The sequence below is a fragment of the Moschus berezovskii genome, chromosome 16 (genome assembly GCF_049115385.1).
Source record: "Moschus berezovskii isolate FMDL1 chromosome 16, NW_MosBer_1.0, whole genome shotgun sequence".
NCBI lineage: Eukaryota > Metazoa > Chordata > Mammalia > Artiodactyla > Moschidae > Moschus > Moschus berezovskii.
Window position 1 is genome coordinate 85,585,267 of NC_142475.1, and position 27,255 is coordinate 85,612,521.

General features: G+C 38.0%; 1 protein-coding gene and 1 pseudogene across 1 annotated transcript; both read left to right on the forward strand.

Moving 5' to 3' along the window:
• The first annotated feature begins 4,988 nt into the window (after positions 1 to 4,988).
• Positions 4,989 to 5,849, forward strand: LOC129560072 (olfactory receptor 4C3D-like). The gene has a single exon (XM_055431995.2). It carries the CDS (start codon positions 4,989 to 4,991, stop codon positions 5,847 to 5,849), a length of 861 nt encoding a protein of 286 aa, XP_055287970.2.
• Positions 5,850 to 13,480: 7,631 nt separating this feature from the next.
• On the forward strand, positions 13,481 to 14,397 carry LOC129560074 (olfactory receptor 4C3D-like; annotated as a pseudogene).
• The last annotated feature ends 12,858 nt before the right edge of the window (positions 14,398 to 27,255 follow it).

A 27,255-nucleotide genomic window follows, 5' to 3' on the forward strand; every position in this document is an offset into this window, starting at 1 on the left:
CTCCCTCGTCCCTGGGATTCTCCAGGCAAGAACACTGGAGTGGGTTGCCATTTCCTTCTCCAATGTATGAAAGTGAAAAGTGAAAATGAAGTCGCTCAGTCATGTCCGACTCTTAGCGACCCCATGGACTGCAGCCTACCAGGCTCCTCTGTCCATGGGATTTTTGTAGGGGTTATAAATCAATTTCTCTACCCAGCACTGTAGCTATTTAAGTAGAAGCTGAATGACCACTTAACAGACAATTCTGAATGGGTTTCAATCTTTTATGAGGTTGGGGATGATGACTTTGTCAGTACATGCTATTTCTCTGATCTGACTTTCATTCCAAATATAAAGACAAGTCTACAACATTTTCATGATGACACTTCAGGAAAATCCATAACACTAATAGTTGTTTAGATAATTTCAAATTCCCAAACTGTCTTCGGCATCTGACATCACAAATATTATTTGTGCACCCTAATGGAGAGTGCAATGAATATGTTTGATCAAATGGTTTCACTTTCTTAAAACTCTTTTCTTTGATTGTACATGCTGCTCACATTCTGTGGAGCCAATTGAACTTTACCAACCAACCAGTTAATCACTCAGTCATGTCTGAATCTTTGTGACCCCATGGACTTCTGTAGACTGCCAGGCTCCTCTGTCGATGGGATTCTCCAGTCAAGCATACTGGAGTATGTAGCCATTTTCTTCTCTGGGACATCTTCCAGACCCAGGGATCAAACCCAGGTCTCAACCCAGGTTTCCCCATTGCAAGCAGATTCTTTACCATCTGAGCCACCAGGGAAGCTCAAGTATTAGTCTCTCAGTAGTATCTAACTCTTTGCGACCCCATGGTCTCTAACCCGCCAGGTCCCTCTGTCCATGGGATTTCCCAGGCAAGAATACTGGAGTGGATTGCATTCCCTTCTCCAGGTGATCCTCCCAACCCAGGGATCGAACCCAGGTCTTCTTCATTGTAGGCAATTATTAGCCATCTGAACCAGCAGGGAAGCCCCTATAATCGAGCTTTAGCTACAACTTATTTTTCGTCTTAGTAGCACAAACATATTCAAACATGCCAAATGAGTGCTGATCTATACAGGAATACTTCTGAGCTGAATTTATTTAAATTTATTGATGAAATTATTTCAAATATCAAATTGTTATTTATTTATTTACATAGATAATTGTAATGGGCTTTATGGTAGGTGGTAGCATAAATGTGTCATGTCACTTCAGTTGTAAAATAATTTAGATAAGGATCCTGGTCCAAGATTTGGTCTCCTGGCTTCTTATTTCTCCTTGTCAAGTGGCATTCTTTTATCCTGTGTTATATGTCCTTGTTATAAATTGTGAATATTATTACCTAGTTTTCATATTCCATATGAATATTGTATAAATGACTTCAATAAGTGCATTTCAGCATATCTCAGTATAATTTATCTTCAATATTATCATGCTAATTTAATTCCAGAACTGACACAAGAACTAATTCAAAGAAGTACAGTGCACTTTACTTGTTGGTGTGAAGTGACAATACTGCAGTAGGATTTATAAATTAATGGATATAGAAAAGCAATATTTAAAAGCTATGATTAGCATGAATAATAAATCAATTTAAAAATAATTATTATAATAAAATTTAAAAATCAGTTGCCAACAGATATTTAAATTGTATAATACTAAATATTAAGACCTCATAATAAACACGTTATCAAATACCTAAATTCATAAATACTCAACTGTTTTCTTACTCTTGTCATAATGTTTTGTCTTCTTGTAGACACAAGAGGAGTTCAAAATTAAAGATGGGTTCAATAAAAGTTCTCCTGTGCTCTTCAGTTAATTTACATGAAATAATTGAGTATTTGGAAATGTCTGCTAATGATGGTGGAATACCTCCTGGGTCTTATTAGCCACAGCTAGGAAACTACAGATTTTCCTACAAACAAAATATAGGGCAGTAGTTTTAAGGCTCATCCAAAGGTACCATTTATAAATCAACAAGGATACTTATTTTAGCTGAGCTAGTTGACACTTTAAAATCTTACAACTTCACTTTTTTCTTGGTGAACTAAGAACTGTCTGAGGCCTTGACCATGGATCCATGTCACATATAGGTTAGCACAAGTGAGCTTTTTTTCCCCTAGGAAATTATATAATCATAGGTTTTTGGGTTTAAATGGATCTTACAAATCATGCAATCACCACTTATCTTCACCTGAAATCAAAATCCCATTTTCAGCATACAAAATTTTAAGAAACATAGACACATATATAATATTGTTAATTTAGAAATAGAAAGTTTTGGGCCTTTTTTTCTTATTAATATATATTTAAATGTAGTTTGAGTAATACACTAGTTATCATTAGAATAGTTATGCAATTCAAATTGCATCTAGACATTCTCCACTTTATATTACAAATTAAGAATCTTCCAGTGATACTGCACAATTTTAAAAACCTACACAATAAGCAAAGTGATGCCCTACATTTAATTACCCATTTCTCCAATTTTTAACATTCCATGCTGTTTCTAAAATTTATGCAGCTCCTAATATTGTGTTGAACACAATTATAAATTATTTTTGTCCTTTAAATATATTTTTATATTTTATAAACATATTTTTACATTCTATAAATATATTTAATAATATTTTATAAATATATTTTTATTTAATTTTTAATATTTAATTATTTATTTTTTGTTAAAGCCCTGTATTTTCTGTCAGGGTAGAGCCAAAGATAAATGGAAAAGTGGTTTATATTTTTCATCTTTATTTTGAAAATTTTTATTAAGTAGGTTTAACTCTTACTTTATGTACACTATATCCTTTTCTATTCTATTGGGGGAATCCCACTTGGAAATGATAAAATGCAAAGGAACTGTTGCACATTTTACATAGGTATAAAATTCTCCTCCAGATAATTAAAAAATAAAAGTTTATCCATTTATCTTTGAAAAGGAAGACAATGTTTTGCAGAATACATTTTATATTTATGTTTTCTCTTCTATTTTCTTTGGAAAATGTTCCCCAAATTTTTCATTCTGTTATAATGGTAATGCAGCAGCCTAGGACCAGGAAGATGAATGCCTTGGGAAGTTGGGAGAAGAAGACATGGGGCTGTATGCAGCAGAAACATAAAGGAGTGGGAATTCCATTCCTACCATGGAAGGACAACTTGCTGCTGTTTGGTAACGAAATTTCAGGCGTTAAAGGCCCCTAACTAGGACACTCTTCATGCATGACACTGTGAGAATAAACATACATTAATATACACAATAAGTGATCAATAAATGTTTGTTGTATGAGTAAGCATATAATAGGTACTTAAGTAGATTACGTATGTGTTTGTGTTAGTCTGTGTATACATGTTACAAGTGTAACACGCTAACTTTCTATCTTACCTACCAATCTATTTCTTTGTTTTCCACATAAAATTTTTATTTTCAGAACTTTGAAAATATGGATATCTTCTGTGTGAAAAATCTGTGTGTGCTTAACACCTACACGAGTTGTTCATCCATGTCTATAGAAGCTGTAAATTTACTGAATATAAATATGCTAAACTGTTGGGGCTTCCCTTGTGGCTTAGCTGGTAAAGAATCTGTCTGCAATGCAGGAGACCTGGGTTCGATCCCTGGGTTGGGAAGATCCCTTGGAGAAGGGAAAGGCTACCTACTCCAGTATTCTGGCCTAGAGAATTCCATGGACAGTCTATGGGGTCACAAAGAGTCGGACACGACTGTGTGACTTTCACTTCACTTCACTTCACTTCACTTCAAACTGTATGTGGGACACAAATTTGAAGACTAAAAAATAACAATAAATAAACACCATAATTAAATTGAAGGTAAAATAACCCAGTAACATGCTTTTTCCTAGAGATAACTAAATGTATTCATATTTATTACACACATTAATACTGTGTCAGAAACTATTAAACTGGAGTGCAGCTTCCTTTCAAATATTTATGGTTCTCATAAAGCCGAGACTAATGATAAACAGAGCAGGGGGGAAAGAACACTTGAATTTATCATAGGTTTATGGTCAGGGGAAGCAGTCATACTTTACTTATGGCAAATGGCAATTCACTAAGTATTTATTTATCACCTAATAGGTTTCAGGGGCTTCCCAGGTGGTGCAGTGGTAAACAATCTATCTGTCAATGCAGAGATACAGGTGATACAGGTTCAATCCCTGGCTTGGGAAGATCCCCTTGAGTAGGAAATGGCAACCCACTCCTGTATTCTGGCCTAGAAAATTCCATGGACAGAGCAACCTTGTGGGCAGACTATAGTCCATGGGGTCAAAAAAAGTGGGATATAACTGAGCACTCATGCAGTAGGTTTCAGGCACTGCAAACATCATGTCAGGCACTAGAGATAAGTGAGGAAACAAAGGAATAGTTTATGTGTTCTGGTTGATACCAGGTAGAGTGTCTCCCAATGATTGATACACATTTTTTAAAACTCCCTTCTTATAACAGACATAATTACTGATGGTTCCTTTCCTTCCACTTTAGAGCTGAGAATTTAAATGTAAATTCTCATGGAAGGGGGAAAAATTCTTAACTTTGAAACGATTGTAAACTTAAAAAGTTACATCTGAGAATTAAAATTTGTACCCTCACAGACACAGAGGGAAACTCAGAAACGTGGGACACTCTGAAGCTTTGCAGAGTCACATGGAGAACCAGAATGAGAATTTAGATCTCATGTAGACAGCCCAGTGTTTTCTTAGCAAATTACACGTAAAATGTTGCTGTGGAAGTGTTTCACAGGCAACAGGGGCTAAGTGTCTAAAGTATTACAGAGAAAATAAGGAAGACTTGAAATATGTACTGGGGCAAAATGCTGAGGAAATGCTCCACAATTACAGTGAATAGACTGTTGTTTTTTTTTTTTGTGACTTTTAGAACACAATCCTTTCATGATTAATAGGTATCATTCTTTATTCCTTTGTAGGTAATTGAGGCCCGAGGAATGTGCTGCTTACTAAATGGATTTCTTCAGGCTTCCCAACAATGTGACTGAATTTGTTCTCCTGGGACTCACACAGAATCCACACTTGCAGAAAATACTTTTAGTTGCCTTTCTGTTCATTTTCTTATTCACTGTCTTGGCCAGTCTTTTCATCGTCATCACCATCTCCCTCAGCCCCACACTTTCAGCTCCCATGTACTTCTTTCTCACCCATTTGTCCTTGTTAGATGCCTCCTTGACCTCCGTCAGCACCCCTAAAATGACCATTGACCTGCTGTACCAGAGGAGAACCATCTCCTGGGGTGGCTGCCTGACTCAGCTGTTTCTGGAGCACTTTCTGGGAGGGTCAGAGGTCATCGTCCTCACTGTCATGGCCTATGACCGCTACGTGGACATCTGCAAGCCTCTGCACTACACAACCATCATGCCACAGGGGCTCTGCCAGCTCCTGGCGGTGGTGGCCTGGATTGGGGGGATCCTGCACACCACCGTGAATATTCTTTTCACAGTAGATTTGACCTTCTGTGGTACCAATGTCATTGATCACTTCATGTGTGATTTCTACTCACTATTGGAAATTTCCTGCACTGACACCTACAGGCTTGGATTGGTGGTGGCAGTTAACACTGGGGGCATGGCCTTGCTCATTTTTTTCCTCCTTCTCATCTCCTACATAGTAATTCTGAGCTCCCTGAAATCCCATAGTGCTGAAGGACGACGCAAAGCCCTCTCTACATGTGGCTCCCATTTTACAGTAGTGATACTCGTTTTTGGACCTTGTATATTCACAGGTGTACATGTGTTCCCCTTCTTGAATTGTCCTCCCATGTCCCTCCCCATACCATCCCTCTGGATCAACCCAGTGCACCATCCCTGAGCATCCTGTATCATGCATCGAACCTGGACTGGCGATTCATCTCACATGTGATAATATACATGTTTCAATGCCATTCTCCTAAATCATCCGACTCTCACCATCTCCCACAGAGTCCAAAAGACCTCTACACATCAGTGTCTCATTTGCTGTCTCATATACAGGGTTATAGTTACCATCTTTCTAAATTCCATACATATGCATGGCTGCTACTGCTACTGCTGCTAAGTCACTTCGGTCGTGTCCGACTCTGTGTGATCCCATAGACGGCAGCCCATCAGTCTCTCCTGTCCCTGGGATTCTCCAGGCAAGAACACTAGAGTGGGTTGCCATTTCCTTCTCCAATGTGTGAAAGTGAAAAGGGAAAGAGAAGTCGCTCAGTCATGTCTGATTCGTAGCGACCACATGGACTGCAGCCTACCAGGCTCCTCCGTCCATGGGATTTTCTAGGCAAGAGTACTGGAGTGGCTTGCCATTGCCTTCTCCGAAGTGTTTCTTAAATATACACAAATATAAAATTAAGTATTGCTATTATTTTCTCCCATTCTGAAGGCTGTCTTTTCACCTTGCTTATAGTTTTCTTTGCTGTGCAGAGTCTAGAACTAAACAGACATTTCTCCAAAGAAGACATAAAGATGGCTAACAAACATAAAAAATGCTTAACATCCCTCATAATCAGAGAAATGCAAATCAAAACCACAATGAGATACCATTTCACACCAGTCAGAATGGCTTCTATCCAAAATTCTACATGCAATAAATGCTGGAGACAGTGTGGAGAGAAGGGAACCCTCTTACACTGTTGGTGGGAATGCAAACTAGTACAGCCACTATGGAGAACAGCGTGGAAATTCCTCAAAAAACTGGAAATAGAACTGCCATATGATCCAGCAATAGCACTCCTGGGCATACACACCGAGGAAACCAGAATTGAAAGAAACACATGTACTCCAATATTCATTGCAGCATTGTTTATAATAGCGAGGACATGGAAGCAGCCTAGATATCCATCTGTAGACGAATTCATAAGAAAGCTTTGGTACATATACACAATGGAGTATTATTCAGCCATTAAAAAGAATACTTTTGAATCAGTTCTAATGAGGTGGATGAAACTGGAGCCTATTATAGAGAGTGAAGTAAGCCAGAAAGAAAAACACCAATGAAGGCAATGGCAAGCCACTCCAGTACTCTTGCCTAGAAAATAGCACAGACAGAGGAGCCTGGTGGGCTGCAGTCCATGGGGTCGCTGCTAGTCAGACAAGACTGAGCGACTTCACTTTCACTTTTCACTTTCACACTTCAGTAGTCGCTTCAGTAGTGTCCGACTCTGTGTGACCCCATAGACGGAAGCCCACCAGGCTCCCCCGTCCCTGGGATTCTCCAGGCAAGAACACTGGAGTGGGATTCCATTTCCTTCTCCAATGTGTGAAAGTGAAAGTGAAATCGCTCAGTTGTGTCCGACCCTTAGCGACCCCCACGGACTGAAGCCTACCAGGCTCCTCCATCCATGTGATTTTCTAGGCAAGTGTACTGGAGTGGCTTGCCGTTGCCTTCTCTGAACCCTGTATACGAGACACCAAAAAAGACACAGTTGTTTAGAACAGTCTTTTGGACTCTGTGGGAGAGGGCGAGGGTGGGATGATTTGGGAGAATGGCATTGAAACATGTATATTATCATATGTGAGATGAATCGCCAGTCCAGGTTCGATGCATGAGACAGGATGCTCGGGGCTGGTGTACTGGGATGATCCAGAGGTTGGGATGGAGAGGGAGGTAGGAGGGGGGTTCAAGATGGGGAACACATGTACACCCGGGGTAGATTCATGTCAATGTATGGCAAAAACAACCAATATAATATTGTAAAGTAATTAGCCTCCAATTAAAAAAAATAAAAAATTGAAAAAGTTATATTTTGTTATCGATTTCTAGTTGAACTACTGAACTACACTATTATAATATATGCATGCTGTATGATTTAAGTCCTAAAAGATGTATTGCAACTTCTGTCATGGTCCAGGGTATTTTCTACTTTGGTGAATGTTGAGCACTTTGAGGTGATTGGAATAGTCCCACAAATATTTTCTCTTTCCCCACTTTGATACCATCACAGATTCTATCAACTTGCCTGTCTGAAATTATGTCACAACCTTTATCTGTATTTGAAATAAACCTTAAATAACTGGTTCTGAAATTAACATTCATAATATTTGGAAATTTGTTCAGATATCACCTTCAAAGACAAAGCTTAAATGTAAACATATTTGCATATTTTGAAGTTATTTTATTTCTCCCCAGAATGGACATTTTCTTTTATGTGATATGATTTCAAGGTTTTTTTTTTTTTTTTTAATCTTAAATAATTTCCCCCCCAGAGACAGAGTTCTGTTAGTCTAGTTCTACATGGTGATTATCCTGGTGTCATCTGTGGAGATAAAGAGTCTACCCACAAAATCATGATTAAGGTCCCAATGATTTTAATTAGACAAGAATCACCATTTTTTTTAATTGGAGATGAACTAATTGAATGACTCAGTAGTAGGTCCCATAGTTAAATGCAGACAAAGCATTTGTCTTTAGGCCCCTACCTCAGAGAGGATTTGTCTGTAGCAGTGCTCACATGAGAAGGTTCTTCAAATTAAAATGTTGTACTCAAAACATAATAATGTACATATATGAAATTATTCTCCATCCTTCAGGAAATCCAAAGTTCAACAATGTTGTATGAAGACAGGACAGTGTAACTGATTGAGGCTCAAAATAAAAATAGGCTATTTCACTATTTCACTTTGATTATATAAACAAAAACAGCAACTATTTTATTTTAAACAATTTTTGCACACTTTGTAGTTTAATCTCCAATCAAAATGTTGATTAACATTTGTTTGTTATCAGGACAAATTTGGCCAACAATGAATATTTTGAGTTTCTGTTCACCGTCAAGATTAAGTATTCTTTAGACAGTAGGACATTCATATTCATTTTGAAAATCCCGACAATTTGAAAAGTAGTATTTTCTCTGAATAATTGAGATGAATTAGATTTCTTGCAAGCATGGAAATAGTTGATCACATGGAACCAGTTCAAGATCCAGTGATGCTGTGTGTACCTTGCTCTCTGTGTTCCCAGAGATGGCATCAGGGCATGAAAAACAAGGGAGAAGGCATCAGAACCCAGAACGTGGGTTGACTGGGTTTCTCCTTATACAGGTATTCCAGGAAGTATATTTAGACATAAAATTCTAAACCAGCCTTTCCACTTTGCAGGAGAACATTGGTGGTATGAGAATTAAGTCTAAGAATCTCTGTGATTTTCAAAATTAGCCATGTTAGGAAACCCTTGCAATTGTTACATATGTAAATATTTAAATATTATTAAATAAATATTTTATATGATTATTAAAATATTCTATTCTGCAATACTCTTTTTATATATATTTTAATTCTAAAGATATGGGATACATTTACCTTCTGAAATACACTCTTAGACATTGATTTCAAGTATAATTATTTGGGATATTTTCATAGGCAGATATATGTAAAACTGATGGTAGGTTCAACAAATATGTTCTCTAAATGTTGTCTGTTAATCTGTTAAAAGTTCAAAGATGTGGTGGAATCTGTAGACCTTGATTGAGTGACTTTCAAAAACCCAAGTCAATACTGTGGTTAGCAAGATATGGCTTCAATTGCTACTTATCTGTTCATGGGTGAGCTTTAAGATTTTAAATTATGCTTGTTGGCCATTTGAAGGTTTTCCGTATTTGTCTGTTCATATTTTAATTTATTTTATATTCTTTATTCTTATCTTTTATTAGTTTAAGGATCTTTATATTAAATATTAACTGTGTATGTCATATAACATGAAAATTTTTCTTCAAACTATTTTCTCTACTAGTGTTGTGGTATCACTTTCTAAATTCTTAAAAATATTGAAATTGTCAATGTATCTATTTGGAATTTCAGTGCTTGGGTAAGAAGATTCTTTCAATTCTATAATGAAGTCACCTCCTTAATGAAATGGACAGTAAATAGGGAGTAAATTTTGCTTTACTTTTTTTAAAAACTTTAACCAGTTTTTTTTTAAAGATATTAGCTGTATGTACAATTTATTTAGCTTCCAGATGGAGAACTAGTTGTGACACCTCATCTCTTTAATAATGTGTCCTTTTCCACATATATCTCTAATCACTCACATCTCTATCAGTATCCCAGATAATTGATGTGAGGGATGATGTTTTAAAAGCCTTGATCATAATATTTGAAAGTGCCAGAACATAATAAGTCATACTGCTTACTTGTTGAGAAAATAAATTACCATAAGATTTCAGGAACTCACCATTAACAATTATATTTACAGGTAATTTTGTCCCGAACTCAGAAATAAGACATACAGAAGGACCTATGGAACAAAGTAACAATAAGTTTGTCCTCTTGGACTCACTCAGTATGTTCAGGGTCAGAAAATATTATGTGTCATGTTCTTGCTCATCTACATTGTGACCATGATGTGCAACCTACTCATTGTCCTGACTGCAGTGTTCACCCCAACCCTGGATGCCCCTATGTACTTCTTTCTTGGCTACTCATCACTTATGGAAGCTGTTTATTCTAAAGTCACTCAAATTTGATAATTAACTTACTCTATTTCTTGCCTGGAGAATCCCAGGGACAGTGGAGCCTGGTGGGCTGCCGTCTATGGGGTCACACAGAGTCAGACACGACTGAAGCAACTTAGCAGCAGCAGCAGCAGCATGAGAATAAAACCATTTCAAGTTGCATGACTCAGCTATTTACTGAACACTTATTTAGCAATATGGAGGTTTTACTCTGGTGGTCATGATCTATGAATACTATGTGGCCATATGCAAAGCCTTGTATTATTTTATAATCATGAATGAGAAAGTACATGTTCTTACTCTGATATTGGCCTAGGCTGGTGGCCTTTTACTTGCTGTAGTTCATATTCTCTTTGTTCACAGTCTTCCGTTCTATGGCTCTCATATCATTGACCACTTCACCTGTGACTTGTATCCACAGTTAAAGCTTGTCTGCACTGACACCTACATTATTGGCCTCACAGCTGTTACCAATGATGGAACATTCTATGTAATCATCGTCATGGTCTTACTCATCTCCTATAGTATAATTCTGCACTTGCTGAAGAGTCTTAGGATGGGAGGCACAAAACCTTATCTACCTGTGGCTGAACATGCATGCAGCAGAAATATAGATGAGTGGGAAGGTCATGTCTATCATGGATGGATGAAGTCCTGATGTTTGGCAATAAAATTTCAGGCATTAAAGGCATTTAACAAGGAAACTTTTTACAGCTTTGTGTAATCAAACATACACATTAGGATACATAGTAAGTTGTATAAATAAATATTTGCTGAATGAATGAATTTATGGTATACATGATAAATAATCAATTTGATACATGTTTGTGTTAGTCTGTGTATACCTAGTGCATCATCTATGGCTCAGTGGTATAGAACACACCTGCAATGCAGGAGATGCAGGAGACTTGGGTTTGATCCCTGGGTTGTGAGGATCCCCTAGAGGAGGACACCGCAACCCACTCCATCATTCTGGCTAGGAAAATCCAATGGACAGTGGAGACTGGTGGGTTACAGTCCATGGGGTTACAATGAGTTGGGCATGACTGAAGCAACTGAGCACGCAAGTACTATTTTTATATTATCTAGTGGACTGTTTCTTCCTGTTCCCCACATTATTTTTTATTTTTAAAATAAAATACGGATTTCCTTTGCTTGATAGATGCTACTGTATTGAACACATATACAAGAGATTTTATCCATGTCTACTGAAGTTGTAAATTTACTTTATATAACTATGTTATATTGCATGTGGGTCAGAGTTTTAAGAATAAAAATATCAATTAAAAATGCCATAATCATCTTTAAAGTAAAAGGACCCAGTAAATACCCTTTCCTTGAAGCAAGAATATTTCCACACTTAACCTCTAAAGTGTGTGAGAAATAATTAAACTGGAAAATTGCCTCCTTTATACAGTTCATGTTTCTCATAGAGAGTAACAGTAAACAGAGCAGGAGAACAAAAACACTAAATTCCTCCATGTTTATAGCCTGAGGAAGCAGGATTAATCTTATCCATGGAAAATGGCAATTCCCTGAGCATTTACTCATCACGTCATAGGTTTCAGGCACTGCAGCAAGTGAGGAAACACACTTGAAAAGTATGTGTGTTCTGATAGGTCACAGGGAGGGTGCATCTCAATACATCTCAATGACTCATATACATTTCTCAAAACTGCCTGCTTATGATAGAGATTTATGGTGGTATCTTTGTTAGCCTAGGTAGAGTTGAGTGTTCAAATGAAAATTCTCATGGAAGAGGGAGAAACTCTTACCTCTTTGGGGCAACACTCAGCTTACAAGATACATCTGAGAATTTCAATGTGTAACCACACATACACAAAGAAAGGCTCAGAAAACATGGGGTTCTGAGATTACTTGGCAGTCACATGAAGTCAGAACCAGAAAGAGAATCTAATATCCAGATCTCGTGTAGATAGATCAGTGTTTTCTAAGCATAGGGCGGATTCATGTCAATGTATGGCAAAACCAACCAATATAATATTGTAAAATAATTAGCCTCCAATAAAAATAAAAATTAAAAAAATATGTATGGCAAAACCAACCAATATAATATTGTAAAATAATTTGCCTCCAATAAAAAATAAATTACTTAAAAAAAAAATGTGAACTTTCTGCATGACCATGTGAGTAAACTTTGATAAAGTGAGATTTGAGCATTCATTTAACAAATTTATAATACTAACAGCTAGATCTACATTCTAGGCACTAGATCTCTTACTCATATGGTATTAATCTCATGAAAATCTTGAGCAGTCATCACAGCGATGCTTAGTCAGCACTTGTGAGCCTGTGCTAGGGTCTGGTGGCATCCGTTAGTGAACACCAAGTTCCTGTTTGTTAAAGTCGCGATGTAGCAGCAGAGACAGGCAAACAGACCATTAAATTAAAAAAAAAAAAAAAAAAGAAGAAAACTAAAAAAATAAAAAAATTCAAACCTGCTTATGATTTTATGCAAGTATTTTTAAGAAGTGAAGAAAGAAGTGTTGATCTATAAATGTAATGAAAACCAATCAAAATATCAAACTTATATGTGATGAAATTTGAGAGACTGATTCTAAAATTTATTTGTAAGAATAAAAAATGTCCTCTGTATTGTGCTATATGGGAAATAATTGAAAAAAAAAGTGGATATATGTATAACTGATTCACTTTGCTATACACCTGAAACTAACAGTGTTGCAGATCAAATATACTCCAATAAACATTTTGTAGATAAGTAAAAAATAAATAAATAAATGTGAACTATTGCTCTATATGTGCTTTACTGGTGATAGGTATTAGATGTCTGAAAAGATGAAAAGCATCATGGAAAAAAACAATGAGAGGGTTGAAAAAATTACTGGTGCAAAAGTGCCAAGGACAGGTTCCACAGTCACTGTGACTGGTTCAGTTTTGTTCTAAGAAGTTCAAGCTACAATCCTTATATGATTCATAGGCAGCATTCTGTACTCTGTGTAGGTAATTTAGTCCCCAGGAAGGTGTTACTTACTGGATGGAGCTCATCATGTCTCCCAGCAATGTGACCAAATTCATTCTCTTGGGAGTCACACAGAATCCACATTTGCAGAAAATACTCTTCATTGTCTTTTTGTTGATTTTCCTATTCACTGTGTTCGCCAACCTGCTCATTGTTATCCTTCAGCTCTACACTTTTGGCTCCCATGTACTTTTTTCTCACTTACTTGGCCTTATTAGATGCCTCCTTCACCTCTGTCAGCACCCCCAAAATGATCATTGACCTGCTGTACCAGAGGAGAACCATTTCTTGGGGTGGCTGCCTGACTCAGCTCTTTCTGGAGCACTTCCTGGGAGGATCAGAGGTCATCGTCCTCACTGTCATGGCCTGTGGCCACTACGTGGCCATCTGCAAGCCTCCCTTGACACGGCCGTCATGCGACAGGGGCTCTGCCCGCTCCTGGTGCTGGTGGCCTGGACTGGGGGGATACTGCACGCCACCGTGCAGATTCTCTTTATGGCTGAAGTGACCTTCTGTGGTTCCAATGTCGTTGACCATTTCAGATGTGATATTTTCTCATTGTTGAAACTTGCCTGCAGCGACACCTACGTGCTGGGAATGGTGGTGGCAACTAACAGTGGAGGCATGTGTTTACTAATTTTTTTCCTGCTCCACATCTCCTACATCATCATCCCGATCTCCCTGAAATCCCCTGGTTCTGAAAATGGCAAAACGCCCTCTCTACATGTGGCTCCCACTTTACAGTAGTGATACACTTTTTTGGTCCTTGTATATTCACCTACACAGGTCCTGTGGCCACATACCCTGTGGACAAGTGGGTGACTATGTTCTCTGCAATCTTCACTCCCATGTTAAATCCTATCATTTACACAGTGAGAAACACAGAGGTATAAAATGCCATGAGGAGTTCGTTCAAGAGGAGAGTAAATTAGGCTATGAACAATGCCAAGAGGCTTCCCTCATAGCTCAGTTGGTAAAGAATTTTCCTGCAATGGAGGAGGCCAGGGTTCGATTCCTGGGTTGGTAAGATCCTCTGGAGAAGGAAATGGCAACCTGCTCCAGTATCCTCGCCTGAAGAATCCCATCGACAGAGGAGCCTGGCAGGCTACAGTTCATGGGATCGCAAGAGTCAGACATGTCCTCACAACTAAACCACCACCAATGCCAAGAAAATGATGATTTATATGCACAGGGAAGATTACACCTGTTGTAAAATGGGGGGGGGGGGAGGGGAGAAAAACATTAAAAAATTTGGTAGATCAATGATAGAGAGACAAAAGATCAGAAAGTAACATTTGTTGAGTACTTAATACTTGCCAGGTACTTATTTAGCTTTTTGATCATTTAAAGTACTTCATCAAGACTTCGGTGTTCATGTTCATAGATTCAGAAAAGGTAATGAAAGCAACGATAAGCACTTAGTTTGATGATTATAAGTATGTTTTTCTCCAGACTCTTACTGCTACTTTACTAAATTCTTTTTATAGATTACTTGGAGGAAATTAGAAGAATTTTAAGTCTTTGTGAGTAACTTAAAACTCTTCAACCACATTGTAAGCATGCCTCCAAAATATGACAATAGTGAATACTGGGAATCAGGCTTCATAATTGTGTAACTTTCTTTAATATGCAAGAAATTAAATTATTTTGGGAAATAAATGAAACTTTGATCCCAATTCTGGTTTTATCATTTAAAATGTTTGACCTTCAGGAAATTAATGAGATGTTCTAAGCCTTAGGGGACTTCCCACATAGTTCAGTTGGTAAAGAATCTGCCTGCAGAGCAGGAGACCTGGGTTCCATCCCTGGGTCAGAAAGATGCCCTGGAAAAGGAAAGGGCAACACACTCCAGAATCCTTGCTTGGAAAATCCCATGGACAAAGGAATCTTGTGGACTGCAGTCCAAGGGGTTGCAAAGAGTTGGGCATAACTGAGCGACTAACACTTCACTTCTAAGCCTTAGATTTTTCAAATTAAACATGGGGACCTGTTCTTTAGACTATAAATGTTAAAAGATATACATTAAACTGTGAGTATATGATTGAAGTCCACTAGTAGTTAAAAAAACGTAGTTAACTACTAGTGACACTAGTTGTTAAAAAAAAACAAAACTGCCAATGCAAGAGATATAAGAAATGTGAGTTTGATCCCTGGATAGGAAAACTCCCCTGAAAGAGGATGTGGTGACCCACTTCAGTATTCTTGCCTGGGGAATTCCATGGACAGATGAGCCTGGTGGGCTACCATCCATAGAGTTGCAAAGAGTGGGACACAAGAGAAGTGACTTAAGATGTGGAAGTTTGGAGCAGTAGAGCAATATCATCAGAACAACATTAAAGAGAACTGTTGGGCTGCTTCAAGAAAACAGATTGTTAGAAGTCAGAATACTAGTAGATATACCTGGCAGGAAGCTGCTGCCATGGCCACGAAGAAGATGGGGTAGAGAATCATCAAGTTTGTGATACATTTAAAAAGTAGAGACGGATGGATTTTCTAAAGGTTTAAATAAGTCATAGGAGATCAATAAGGGAGTGAAAAACACGGTGAAATTTATGGTCTGAGCAATAACATTGAAGGTAGTACCATTTAATGAGACAGGGTACAACTTTTGTATTGTAAAAAACTTTAAACTTTGTATTATGCATACTAAATTGATATTTCAGTACAGATGTCCAAAACTGAAGATATTACATACAAAAATTTGAAAATAAGGGTAGAGGTTGAGGACGGAGATATAACATTGGATGGCATCAGTATTTATAGGTCAGGAAATGGGAACACCCAGTAAAGACCCTAAGGAAGACTCAGTGAGTTCCAAAGACAGTGACATTCTAGTCACAGCTTGATCTACTCATGTTAAATGTAAAATTTTTTTGAAGTGTATTTCAATAATTACATCTGTGTGACTTGGTGAATGGTGAATATTTCTGTGAAATTCTTTTGCCTTTATTTATTCTATCACTTTTAGTTAAGACTCCTTTAAATCTCAACTAAGCAATGCTTTTTCTGAGAAGGCCTCTCAGATTCCCATTTGAATAATATACTTCTACACCTCAATCAAATCCCTTATGATTATACAGTGGAAGTGAGAAATAGATTTAAGGGACTAGATCTCATTGATAGAGTGCCTGATGAACTCTGGACGGAGGTTCGTGACATTGTACAGGAGACAGGGACCAAGACCATCCCCATGGAAAAGAAATGCAAAAGAGCGAAATGGCTGTCTGAGGAGGCCTTACAAGTAGCTGCGAAAAGAAGAGAGGCGAAAAGCAAAGGAGAAAAGGAAAGATATAAGCATCTGAATGCAGAGTTCCAAAGAATAGCAAGAAGAGATAAGAAAGCTTTCCTCAGTGATCAATGCAAAGAAATAGAGGAAAACAACAGAATAGGAAAAACAAGAGACCTCTTCAAGAAAATTAGAGATTCCAAGGGAACATTTCAGGCAAAGATGGGCTCGATAAAGGACAGAAATGGTATGGACCTAACAGAAGCAGAAGATATTAAGAAGAGGTGGCAAGAATACACAGAAGAACTGTACAAAAAAGATCTTCACGACAAAGATAGTCACGATAACGTGATCACTGACCTAGAGCCAGACATCTTGGAATGTGAAGTCAAGTGGGCCTTAGAAAGCATCACTACGAACAAAGCTAGTGGAGGTGATGGAATTCCAGTGGAGCTATTTCAAGTCTTGAAAGATGATGCTGTGAAAGTGCTGCACTCAATATGCCAACAGATTTGGAAAACTCAGCAGTGGCCACAGGATTGGAAGAGGTCAGTCTTCATTCCAATCTCAAAGAAAGGCAATGCCAAAGAATGCTCAAAGTACCGCACAATTGCACTCATCTCACACACTAGTAAAGTCATGCTCAAAATTCTCCAAGCCAGGCTTCAGCAGTATGTAAACCGTGAACTCCCAGATGTTCAAGCAGGTTTTAGAAAAGGCAGAGGCACCAGAGATCAAATTGACAACATTCGCTGGATCATGGAGAAAGCAAGAGAGTTTCAGAAAAACATCTATTTCTGCTTCATTGACTATGCCAAAGCCTTTGACTGTGTCGATCACAATAAACTGTGGAACATTCTGAAAGAGATGGGAATCCCAGACCACCTGACCTGCCTCTTGAGAAACCTGTATGCAGGTCAGGAAGCAACAATTAGAACTGGACATGGAACAACAGACTGCTTCAAAATAGGAAAAGGTGTAAGTCAAGGTTGTATATTGTCACCTTGCCTATTAACTTATATGCAGAGTACATCATGAGGAACTCTGGGCTGGAAGAAGCACAAGCTGGAATCAAGATTGCCGGGAGAAATATCAATAACCTCAGATATGCAGATGACACTACCCTTATGGCAGAAAGTGAAGAGGAACTCAAAAGCCTCTTGATGAAAGTGAAAGAGGAGAGTGAAAAGGTTGGCTTGAAGATCAACATTCAGAAAACAAAGATCATGGCATTTGGTCCCATCACTTCATGGGAAATAGATGGAAAAACAGTGGAAACAGTGTCAGACTTTATTTTTTTGGGCTCCAAAATCACTGCAGATGCTGATTGCAGCCATGAAATTAAAAGACGCTTACTCCTTGGAAGGAAAGTTATGACCAACCTTGATAGTTTATTAAAAAGCAGAGACATTACTTTGCCAACCAAGGTTCGTCTAGTCAAGACTATGGTTTTTCCCGTGGTCATGTATGGATGTGAGAGTTGGACTGTGAAGAAAGCTGATCACTGAAGAATCGATGCTTTTGAACTGTGGTGTTGGAGAAGACTCTTGAGAGTCCCTTTTACTGCAAGGAGATCCAACCAGTCCATTCGAAAGGAGATCAATCCTGGGTGTTCATTGGAGGGACTGATGCTAAAGCTGAAACTTCAATACTTTGGCCACCTCATGCGGCGAGTTGACTCACTGGAAAAGACTCTGATGCTAGGAAAGGTTGGGGGCGGGAGGAGAAGGGGACGACGGAGAATGAGATGGCTGGATGGCATCACCGACTCTGTGGACATGAGTTTGAGTGTACTCCGGGAGTTGGTGATGGACAGGGAGGCCTGGCGTGCTGTGATTCATGGGGTCGCGGAGAGTAGGACACGACTGAGCGACTGAACTGAACTGAACTGAACACCTTTCATATGATATATTCCAACACCAGGTTTCCCTTGTGGCTCAGACAGTAAAAAAATCTGCCTGCAATGTGGGAGACCAGGGTTTGATCCCTGTGTCAAGACCTGGGAAGATCCCCTGGAGAAGGGAATAGGGATCCACTCCAGTATTCTCACCTGGAGATTTCCATGGACAAAGGAATTCCATGGCATGCTACACTTCATCGGGCTGCAAAGAGTCAGACAAGACTAAGCAACTAACATTTTCACTACACTGTTACCCTTAGTATTTTTCGATATGATTGAAATAACACTTTGTAATTTGATCTGGAATTCGTTGAGGCATCATATCACTGGAGGCAGGGAAGTAGGCCTTTTTTAATTTGTCTATCACAATATCCATACCAAATTGGACACAAATTGATATATCATGGCTGAAGAACAAACTGGAATCAACATTGCTGGGAGAAATATCAATAACCTCCAATATGCAGATGACACCACCCTTATGGCAGAATTAAAGAGACTCTTGATGAAAGTAAAAGAGGAGAGTGAAAAAGTTGGCTTAAAATTCCACATTCAGAAAACTAAGATCATGGCATCTGGTCCCATCACTTCATGGCAAATTGATGGGGAAACACTGATGGACTTCATTTTTTTGAGCTCCAAAATAACTTCAGATGGTGACTGCAGCCATGAAATTAAAAGATGATTACTGTTTGGAAGGAAGATTATGACCAACCTAGACAGCATATTAAAAAGCAGAGACATTACTTTGTCAACAAAGGTCCATCTAGTCAAAGCTATGGTTTTTCCTGTAGTCATGTATGGGTGTGAGAGTTGGACTATTAAAGAAAGCTGAGATCAGAAGCATTGATGCTTTTGAACTATGGAATTGTAGAAGACTCTTGAGAGTCCCTTGAACTGGAGATCCAACCAGTCCATTCTAAAGTAAATCAGTCCTGAATATTCTTTTGAAGGACTGATGCTGAAGCTGAAACTCCAATACTTTGGCCACTTAATGCGAAGAACTGACTCATTTGAAAAGACCCTGATGGTGGGAAAGATTGAACATGGGAGGAGAAGGGGATGACAGAGGATGAGATGGCTGGATGGCATCACTGACTAGATGGAATGAATTTGAATAAACTCTGGGAGTTGATGATGGACAGGGAGGCCTGGCGTGTTGCAGTTCATGGGGTCACAAAGAGTCAAACACAACTGAGTGACTGAACTGAAGTGAACTGAGCTGAACACATTATTTTAGTTGAATGGGTAAAGAAAAAGATGAACTTATAATGCATTTAAAAGTTAGAATTGCCATATGATCCAGCAATCGCGTTCCTGGGCATACATACCAAGGAAACCAGAATTGAAAGAGACGCATGTACCCCAGTGTTCATTGCAGCACTGTTCATAACAGCAAGGACATGGAAGCAACCTAGATGTCCATCTGCAGATGAATGGATAAGAAAGCTTTGGTACATATACACAATGGAGTATTATTCAGCCATCAAAAAGACATTTGAATCAGTTCTAATGAGGTAGATGAAATTGGAGCCTATTATACAGAGTGAAATAAGCCAGAAAGAAAAACTCCAATACAGTATACTAATGCATATATATGGAATTTAGAAAGATGCTAACCTTACCCCTGTATACGAGACAGCAAAAGAGACACAGGTGTATAGAACAGTCTTTGGGACTCTGTGGGAGAGGGTGAGGGTGGGATGATTTGGGAGAATGGCATTGAAGCATGTATATTATCATATGTGAAATGAATCACCAGTCCAGGTTTGACGCATGATACAGGATGCTTGGGGCTGGTGCACGGGGATGATCCGGAGGGAGGATATGGGGAGGGAGGTGGGAGGGGGGGTTCAAGAAAAGGAAAACATTACACCTGGGGTGGATTCATGTCAATGTATGGCAAAACCAACCAATATAATATTGTAAAGTAATTAGCCTCCAATAAAAAAAAATAAATTTTTCCCCTTTGTTTTGTAGGGTAGCTGCTTCTACTATGTGAACTCAGGTCCTATTCAGACTAGATGGAACCAGGGAACAAATATCTTCTTTTGTCCTATTGGGCCTCACTCTTGCTCTTCTATATTTTGACGATGGTTGTCCACCTGCACATTGTCATGGATAAAACTCTCAGTGAGGCCTTAAACTCACAGATGTAAATGGATAAGGCTGTGGGTATGTGTTTTACTGCTACTAGTGTCCCGGGTTGGAGGTTTCCTGTACTCAGTAATGCAACTTAGCACTACTTATGGGCTCCCATTCTGTGGCGCCAATGTCATTGATCATTTTAGGTGTGACATGCACCCGTTATTGAAACCCATATGTATTAACACCTATATTATTGATCTCTTAGTGCTGGCCTATCGGGGACCAGCCTCGATATGACCCAGGGTATCCTCGGGATGAACGGCGTCGGCGTCAGAGAGAGAGAGAAAGAAAGAGAGAGAGACAGGGGTGATGATTCCTTGGTTTACGCTGGAAACCAATAAAACCCCAGCATGGGGCTTGCTCTGTTTACATAGGCCGCAGGCGCCCTCTCGAATCACTGGAGGCACCCCACCAGGGCACCCCCTCAAGTGGGTCTTAGAAGCCCAGGCAGATAAGTAAACTCAGAGGGCCCAGCGCTCCAAGGATCTCAACCAGAAAAAGGAGACTAGAGAAAAGGATGGAAAAAGAGAAAGAACGACACGGGGAGACCAAGCTTCAGTGAGCAAGGCCCAAAACTTTATTTTCCAGTGCTGCTTTTATACCCTAAGTTATGCGCATAAGAAACAGAGAAAGGGAGGTATAGATTCACACCAAAATCGCGTGGGGTCAGCAGTCTTGACCCTTATCAGGCTCAGGGCTTATTTTTGTGTGTCTTGTGATAAAAGTTTTAGGTGGTTTACATCCTCTTCTGGCCAGGGGGCCTGCTAACAGTTTATGGCCCTCTCTCCTAACAATAGGTTAGTTAGCAAGTAAAAGGCTTATATTCTTTTAAGGTGACTTTCCTAGAGTCAGGTGCTAGACACATAACAAAGTTACATTCCTATAAGGCACCGGTGTAGTGAGCTGCAAGAAAGGAATTTATTAACTTAAGATCTGATGTGGTTAAATCAAAGGCTACTACTTATATTCTCTATATGTGATTAATATATTTCCAAGGATACAATAGATAGAGGAAACTTTGCGCAAGCATTGATTCAACAATGAAATCTTTTTTAGTACTAGTCTAATGATTTTAACTTCTTCAACAGATTCCTGTATTTTAGAATATTAGGCTTTCTGTCCTTGCATGGCTGGGAGGCTATAAACAGTCACACTCATAGTTGTAAGAGCCCGGACAAACTTGTCATGCAAGTTAGAAAGCTATCAGAGGGGTCTGGATTGGAACACTCCTATTAAGCCGAGGAGAACTTTTAAACTACAGCTCTGAATTAATGTTTTCAGAGAAAGGTGGTTGGGGGGAAGCCCCCGTAAGTATTAGAGGACTTGGTAAGAAGCGTAAGATAGTAAAGCAGTCAGATTCCGGTTTTCTTTGGGGTAGATGCTCAGGTAAGTCCAGTGGGCTCCTCGAGTCCTGATTAGCCTTTGCCCGTCAGGCCTCTTCCTCAATTGACCTTTGCCACGGGTAGAATTTCCCTCGCTGGCTCCCGGCACTGGCCAATGGAGGACTGATATGCACTATTGTTTTTCTGCTCTTACTTATCGTCTATGGGGTCATCCTGCACTCTCTGAAGAACCTGAGTCAGGAAGGGAGGTGGAAAGTCCTTCACATCTGTGGTTCCCACATCTTTGTGGTCATCTACTTCTTTGTTCTTGTATTTTTATGTATAGAAAACTTACTAAGAGCTTCCGCATTAAAAAATAATTGAGTGTATCATATACACTCAGTTAATCTACAGTCTAAGAACCCATTAATGCTGAACCCATTAATCTACAGTCTAAGAAATTCTGAAATGACTAATGCTATAAATAAGCTCTGGAAAGAAAAAAAGGCAGACCAAGTTTTAAATTAGTGTATTATCCATTATGAAGTTAGTAAATTAGCATTAGGGCCAATCTCCTTAGAATGTAAAAGTCTTCGTAAATTTGATATATAGTTTCCATTTCTTTTGAAGGAGGAAAGAGCAACCCACTCCAGTATTCTTGCTTGGAAAATCCCGTGGATGGAGGAGCCTTGCAGGCTGCAGTCCATGGGGTCGCAAAGAATTGGACACAACTGAGAGACTTCACTTCACTCCATTTCTTCAGACTAGTGATAATTATAATTAAAGAATAATTTATATGTTCAGGCTATTTATTAATAACAATTCACTGCTGATATGTAAACTGAATAATTTCTAGTTTAACAATGAATCTTGAAAGCATACATTTAAACTAGGGAATCAATAAATAATATGCCATGAATTAGCCAATCAAAATTTTATACAGTTAATAATTTTAAATTAATTTGTGTTTTTTTTTGGCTTAAATTTTTTTTTATTTTTTTATTTTTTCAAAATTTATTTATTTATTTTTTGCATTTCAATAGTTTAATATGAACAATCAGAACTAATTAACAGTATAACAATATTTTACAACTGAAATAATTAAACTATAAAATTACTACATAAAACAGGTCTGATCTAGCTTATTTACTTTCTATAATCTCTTCAGTGCTGCAAAACCATTTCTTTCTTTTTTTTTTTTCATGTTTTAATAAACACTTCGTCTTTTTGTATTGCTTTCTTTTTCATCACAATAATAGAAATATAACAGCATATATCACTGTAAAACACATTTCCACATAAATGCTGATAAGCACAAAGTATTTTTCATCATTTACATTTTAACTGTAATAATATATGGCAGGATTAAAGCTGCATCCATCATGTGTCTAACTAACCTTGCTGTAATGAATTTTTAAATGTAATGGTTTCTGCCGCAAAGTAAAATCGTACATAATGTCTAGTGACAGTACGCTGGTGGATGGGTGGTTTTGTAAAATGGAAATGCAACTTCATTTTTAATTAGATTTATAAACTTCACCACCTCCACCTCCAGCCAGCTTCCCAACCCTCCCTCCCACCACCATTATTTATTTATTTATTTATTTTTTTAAATGAGGCTTCTAATTAATGTTTGACAGAGCTGATTCAAGTTGAACAGACGAAATTTCTTTAAACAAACTTACTTATACTCCAGAGTCCTTTAAAAACTTAATAGCATTTATACATTGAAGGTATTTGATTTTCTTGTAACTAGCACTTCAAATGCAACAAGCATTTGAAGCAACAAGCATTACCCAACAAGTAAAACTTTCTACAGTTCATAACTTTTATAAATAAAATAAATTAAATGTACAGTGAATAAGTTCTCTGAAATATTTCAATATTTCTGCAGGTTTAGTAACATCATAAAATACATTTCAACTAAAATTCACAAATCTAAAAACCTGTTATGCATTTTTAGGCGTTTTAAGTTGGAAATGAAGACCAGTGTTACATCGTAATATGCCAAATACAAATAGTACTTCAAATAGCAAATACTACAGTTTGTCCCAAACTTTAAAAAAAATATTCTAATTCCTGTTTCTATTGTTAGATTCTTATTTTTTATCTTCTTTCTACTTATTGTACTAGTTAAAATATATTGTGTTTTATAGAGTGTCCTTTTTCCTCAGTTTCACTTGTATTCATATGGAATTTTAGGATAATATTTTAATTTTCTAAATAAAAAAGAGTATGACAATGAACAATAAATACTAGAAATAGAATCATGAAAAGTTAAATCATGTAGAATAAAATTTCTCCCCATCCCAACCCAGATTCTCCCAGTCCTTTCAGATGCAGTCACTATATTCTCTTTGTCAGATTCCTCAAGTAATAATCTGCAAATACACGCTTTTTTTTTTTTTTTTTCATTTTTGTGTTTGTATTTCTGTTTCAGTGTAGAAATTTGTTATTTTACTGCACAACCTCCTGGAGGTCTGTACATGCCAGTTTACATAGCTCGTAACTGAATTTAGCTAGTTAACTACTTAACACTTAACTCTTTCATGAAGCTACACTAAAATTGATGGATCTTCCTATTTTCATGTATTCTTCAGTTTTTTTCAATGTTTAATAATTCTGTAATGAAGTTTTTAAAATTTTGTCTGTTTGAGTTCTAAGAAGTAGAATTGTTGAGTCAATTATTTTATGTATTTAAATGATGATGTTGATATATATTGTCAGAAATGCTGTCTGTTTGGGGATCTTTTCACACACTTCAAGGCATTTATATTCCTTTTCCATGAACTGCTTATAAATTAAATTTATTTATTTTCTTTGATTGCTGATATTTTCCACTTGATTTGGATACTGTGGTCACTTTAACAATATTTTTCTTTATTCCAATTCATGAACATCGGGCATCCTTTTTTATTTCTTAATTTCTTTAATTAATAGTATACATTTTTTAGTGTACAAGTATTTCATTTTCATTATTTACTTTATTCCTATATATGTTATTCTTAACATATTACCTATTCTTAACATAATATACAGGCTGTATAGTGTCACCCTGCTTATTTGACTTATATACAGATTCCGTTTCCGTTCGTTTCGTCGCTCAGTCGTGTCCGACTCTATGCGACCCCGTGGACTGTAGCCTACCAGGCTTCTCCGTCCATGGGATTCTCCAGGCAAGAATACTGGAGTGGGTTACCGTTTCCTTCTCCAGGGGATCTTATATGCAGATTACATCATGAAAAACACTGGGCTAGAAGAAGCACAAGCTGGAATCAAGATTGCTGGGAGAAATATCAATAACCTCAGATATGAAGATGACACCACCCTTATGGCAGAAAGTGAAGAGGAACTCAAAAGCCTCTTGACGAAAGTGAAAGAGGAGAGTGGAAAAAGTTGGCTTAAAGCTCAACATTTAGAAAACTAAGATCATGGCATCTGACCCCATCACTTCATGGGAAAAGGATGGGGAAACAGTGGAAACAGTGTCAGACTTTATTTATCTGGACTCCAAAATCACTGCAGATGGTGATTGCAGCCATGAAATTAAACACTTTCTGCTTGGAAGGAAACCTATGTCATATTAAAAAGCAGAGAGGTTACTTTGCCAACAAAGGTTTGTCTAGTCAAGGCTATGGTTTTTCCATTGGCCATGTATGGATGTGAGAGTTGGAATGTGAAGAAAGCTGAGTGCTGAAGAACTGATGCTTTTGAACTGTGGTGTTGGAGAAGACTCTTTAGGGTCCCTTGGACTGCAAGGAGATCCAACCAGTCCATCCTAAAGGAGACCAGTCCTGGGTGTTCACTGGAAGGACTGATGCTGAGGCTGAAACTCCAATACTTTGGCCACCTCATGTGATGAGTTGGCTCATTGGAAAAGATCCTGATGCTGGGAGGGACTGGGGGCAGGAGGAGACGGGGACGACAGAGGATGAGATGGCTTGATGGCATCACCGACTGAGTGCACATGAATTTGGTTGAACTCCGGGAGTTGGTGATGGACAGGGAGGCCTGGCATGCCGTGATTCATGGGGTCACAAAGAGTCAGACATGACTGAGCGACTGAACTGAACTAAACTGATCTTTAATCAGTTATAAGATTAAAACTTTTTCCTTTAATTTTTTTGTCTGGCCTATGGTGACTTATGGTATCCATTTTATTTCTTTTTATGCACTGGTTATTTAGAATCTGGAGAAGGAAATGGCAACCCACTCCAGTATTCTTGCCTAGAGAATCTTGTGGACAAAGGACCCTGGTGGACTGCCGTCCATGGGGTCGCACAGAGTCGGACATGACTGAAGCGACTTAGCATAGCATGCATGGTATTCTTACTGATGTTATTTTAAATGGAATTAGTTTCTTAATTTCCCTTTTATATATTTCATGGTTAAATATGTAAATGCAATTCATTTTTGCAGGATTGATTTTGTACCATGAAAATTTGTTGGATTTGTTTATTAGATCTAACAATTTTGATTCAGTTATCTGCATTTTCTGTATAAGGATTATGCCTTTTCTGTAAACTTTTAAATATGGATTTTTCTCATAGTGGTATGCATTTGAGCTTTACACGTATCCTTGTATTGATCAGTAGTTTATTCATTTTATTGATAATTAGCATTCCATTTTGTGGATATGTCACAGTTCTTAAACTTTTCTTGATTAAGAGTTATTTTGCCTGTTTGCAGCTAATTTAAATTATGATTAAAACTACTGTAAATATACATATAAACTTTTTATGAAACAAGCAAACAGGTCAGAAAAAATAGAAAACAATTATTTTTGAGGTACTACATGTATGAATTAAGTGGCAGTGATCACTGAAAGATGGAAAATTAGTTGAGTTTCAAGTGTTTCCCTGCTTATTACTATTAAAATATTTCATGTTTTGGTACAGAGTGGGATACATCAAAAAAATCCCAATAGAATTTCTGAGTTGAAGAGATTAAGTTCAGGGTCTGAGGACACCAAGGCAGCTAAAATTCTGAAAGCAAAATACTGCAGAGGATACAACTATAGTTCTGGAGTCTAGAGAGGGTTATGGGAGAGAGAGATTTTTCATTCACTCAAGTTTCATCAGAGTACTGATCGGTGCTCACATATGAGGAAAATCCCTGAGGCTGAAGGAAGATTTAACCAGTTGGATTACAATAAAGAGGGCTTGGAGCTCACACTGGGCCAGGGATAGTTTTT